The sequence below is a fragment of the Manacus vitellinus genome, unplaced genomic scaffold, assembly GCF_001715985.3.
Source record: "Manacus vitellinus isolate BGI_N305 unplaced genomic scaffold, ASM171598v3 ctg7180002429270_pilon, whole genome shotgun sequence".
Classification (NCBI taxonomy): Eukaryota; Metazoa; Chordata; class Aves; order Passeriformes; family Pipridae; genus Manacus; species Manacus vitellinus.
Window position 1 is genome coordinate 6,321 of NW_021937998.1, and position 3,407 is coordinate 9,727.

General features: G+C 61.3%; 1 protein-coding gene across 1 annotated transcript; it reads right to left on the minus strand.

Annotated features, from left to right (window-relative positions):
• Positions 1-933: 933 nt before the first annotated feature.
• On the minus strand, positions 934-2,931 carry LOC108639360 (class II histocompatibility antigen, B-L beta chain-like; the record flags this gene model as incomplete). Its single annotated transcript, XM_029965560.1, has 5 exons — positions 934-1,005; positions 1,207-1,278; positions 1,390-1,496; positions 1,764-2,045; positions 2,662-2,931. Coding segments are annotated over 5 exons (803 nt in total), but the record flags the coding sequence as incomplete, so codon positions are not given.
• Between the last annotated feature and the right edge of the window lie 476 nt (positions 2,932-3,407).

Genomic DNA, 3,407 nt, shown 5'->3' on the forward strand with positions numbered 1-3,407 from the left:
CCTCCTCTTCTCCAGGTTGAACAGCCCCAGCTCCCTCAGCCTCTCCTCATAGGACTTGTGCTCCAGCCCCTTCCCCATCCTCGTTGCCCTACTCTGGACCTGCTCCAGGACCTCAATATCCTTCCTGAACTGAGGGCCCAGAACTGGACACAGCACTCCAGGGGTGGCCTCACCAGTGCTGAGTCCAGGGGAAGAATCACTTCCTTGGACCTGCTGGCCACGCTGTTCCTGATTGTATTAGGGAGGGTTCAAAACCATACTGAAACTCAAAACCAAGACACCATTAAAAGCTTAACAAAAACCAATATTTATTACCAAGAGGTGGCCAACAAAACGAACAAACCCAAAAGGGAGGAAGGAGGAGAGAAATAAGCCCCCAGTTCCCCAGCTGTTGCCCATAAAGTTCTCTTACTGACCTAGCAGGCCTATAATTACCCAGAGCAGAAGCTGCATCCTTGGAGAGTCAGTAAGTTCACAAACTGGCAGGTGTCCCCACCAAAGGCAGCATTGTCCTTGGTGTGAAGTTAGCTCTCCCCAAGAAAGCACTATCTGCTTTTTATACAATTAATTGAGTGGCCACAGCCTCCCAGGAGTGGCCAGCACCGCCCAGCCCGAGGCCCTCAGTCCCACCCCCCGTTATGTCAGTGCATCCCTTCTGTGCACCTGAGAACTTGGGAAATCCCCTCACACACACACAGTGTGCTTTGGGGGTCTTTCTTAATTGAGTCTGGGGCCGAGCCTTCCTCATCCTCCTCCTCAAACTCTCCTTCAAGCGACCTTGGAGGACAACTGGCCAATCACAGAATGCCAATTACAACAGTTTATACAAGAAGCTCTCTTCAAGGACAACTTTCCCGTTTATCAGTGCTTGTTTTCCCATAACTTGGCAGGGAAAGAGCAAAGCTTTCACAGGTGGCAGGGCCAAACACAGACCAAAAGTATCAGCATAAATTCACCCTGGTACAGGGGGTCAAACCTGTCCCGTGAAGTCCGAGCAGGTCCGGGCTGGGGGCAGAACAGGGCGCAGGAAACGAAGGCAAACGGGAACCAGCAAACAGCCAGATGAGCAGGCCGAGAACAAAAGGACCTCGGAGCCTCTCCAACACACCCCTTGCCTGAGTTAAGGCCAAAGTGAAGGGCCTTGCCCTTTGCCCAGGAGAAAGCAAAAAACTCCACCCCCCCCAGAGCCTTCTGAGGGCTCCCAACCTGCAATGTGGGGATGGACTGGGGGGGTCCCAGGGCCACGAGGAGGGGTTGCGGCCGCCAGCGGCTCAGGAGCTCTGTGGGGAGAGAAAAGGGGGTGAGAACAAAGGGGTTGGGGGGACAGGGGGGGCCCACAAGCTCTGGGAAAGGTGGGGACACGACCCCCATTTGGGGACCCCCCTTTACCTTCTCCCGCAGGTAGAAGCCGAGCCCCAGCGCCAGGAAGACCAAGCCCAAGACGAAGCCCCCGACCCCCACCAGGATCTTGCTGCGGACGGTGTCCGGTGGCATCTCTGGGGGGAGCCGGGGGGGTCAGCACCCCCAAAACCTCCTCCCACACACCCCCAGGCACCCCACAGAGCCCGGCCCACTCTCCCCCAGCCCACCCAGGGGTCCCTGAAACCTCCTGCCAGTCCCTTCCCAGCCCCTGCAGGGATCCCACCCAGCCCCTCCTGGCCCCTTTAGGACCCTCCAACCCCCCTCCCATCACCCCCAGCACCCCCCAAACTCCCTCCCAGTCGCCCCCAGTTGCCCCCGGGGCTGGGGGGGCCGGGCCGTACCCCAGTGCCGGCTGAGGGGGTGCTCCAGGCTGACGTGCTCCACCTGGCAGCTGTAGGTGACCCCGCGCCGGGGGGGGATTTCCAGCAGCACCAGCACCTGGTAGCTCCAGTCCCCGTTGGGGACCACGTCGGTGGCCACCACGTGCTCCGGCAGCTCCTGCCCATCCTGGAACCACCTCACCTGCACCGGCGCAGGGTAGAAATCCATCCCGGAGCAGAGCAGGCGGCCGGGGCCGGGCTGGGAGCTCGACGGCACCAGCGAGATGGACACGCTGGGGGGCACTGGGAGGGACGGGGGAGACACTGGGCTGAGCTGGGGGGCACTGGGAGGGAGGGCAGAGGGCTTGGAGGACATTGGGAGGGATTGGGATGGCAGTAGGAGGGACTGGGATAGCAGTGGGAGGGACTGGGAATAGACTGGGATAGAAGGAGGGGGGCTGGGAGGGCCCTGGGGAGAGAGTTGGGAGATGTGGGAGTGAAGTGAGAACGACTGGGAATGGCTCGAGAGGGACTGGTAAAGGAGTGAGAGGGTCTGGGAGTAACTGGGAAGGACTGGGAATGAGTGGGAAGGACTGGGAAGGAAGCGAGCGGGACTGGGAGGCTGAGTCCTGGGGAGGGAAGTCTTTGCTTTGGGTCTGCCTGGCAACTGGAGCGTCATCAGAGAGACGCGCTGGGATTGGCTGAGGGGCGGGAGCTCGGTGGCCCCAGCGGGTGGGGAAGCGGGGGGGCACTGGGAGAGACTGGGATGGACTGGGATGGACTGGGAGGAGGCCAAAGGGCATGGGAAAGTGCAGAGGGAGGGCTGAGGGGTCTGGGATTATTCCCAGGAAGGTTTTGAGGGGCTCCAGGGACATTCCTGGGGCAGGGGCCGAGGGGACCCGCTCTGCCCCAGGCTCACCTCTCCTCTCCACGCTGAACGGGGTGTACAGCTTGTAGTTGTGCGGGCAGCACGTGTCCACCAGAGACCGTGCATACTCCAGTCGTTCTTGGTCGCTGTTCCATTTCCTGGCAACCTTCTCCCCATACGGGGTGTCCCCCACAAAGACCCCCACATCGCTGTCGAAGTGCACATACTGCTCCCGGTTGTAGATTTTCCTCAGCACATTCCTCACGTGGTCAGTGCCGTTGATGAAGTGACACTCGAACTTAAACATCTCCTGGAACACCCCTGTGTGTGCAGGACACGGGTCAGGGGGTGCCCCATCCCCCCCCATCATCCCCTCCACAGAAGGGTGGGAGCTCAGGGGGCCACCCCGAACCCCCCTTTCCCACCACCCTCTGCCCCACGGACGCCCCAGCACCGGCTCATGGCGGGGGGGAATCCCCCCATCAGCCCCCGGGGGATGGACAGGGAGGTTGGGGACCCCCCCACTGCGGATCTACCCTGCAGATCCCAGGGAACCGCTCCGGGGCTCAAGGGACACCCAGGGACCCCGTGGCACCCCTCTGCCTGCTCTCCCACCTCCTTTTCCACTCTCTCGCACCCCTTTCTTACCATCCCCACAATCCCCAGACCCACCCCGACCTCACTTTGGGGCTCCCACACCCCTGTCACTCACTCCGGGCCTTCCAACCCCCCCTCGCACTCGCTTTTGGGGCTCCCACCCCCTCTTTTCTCCCCTCTTTCCCCCCATTTCCCACCCG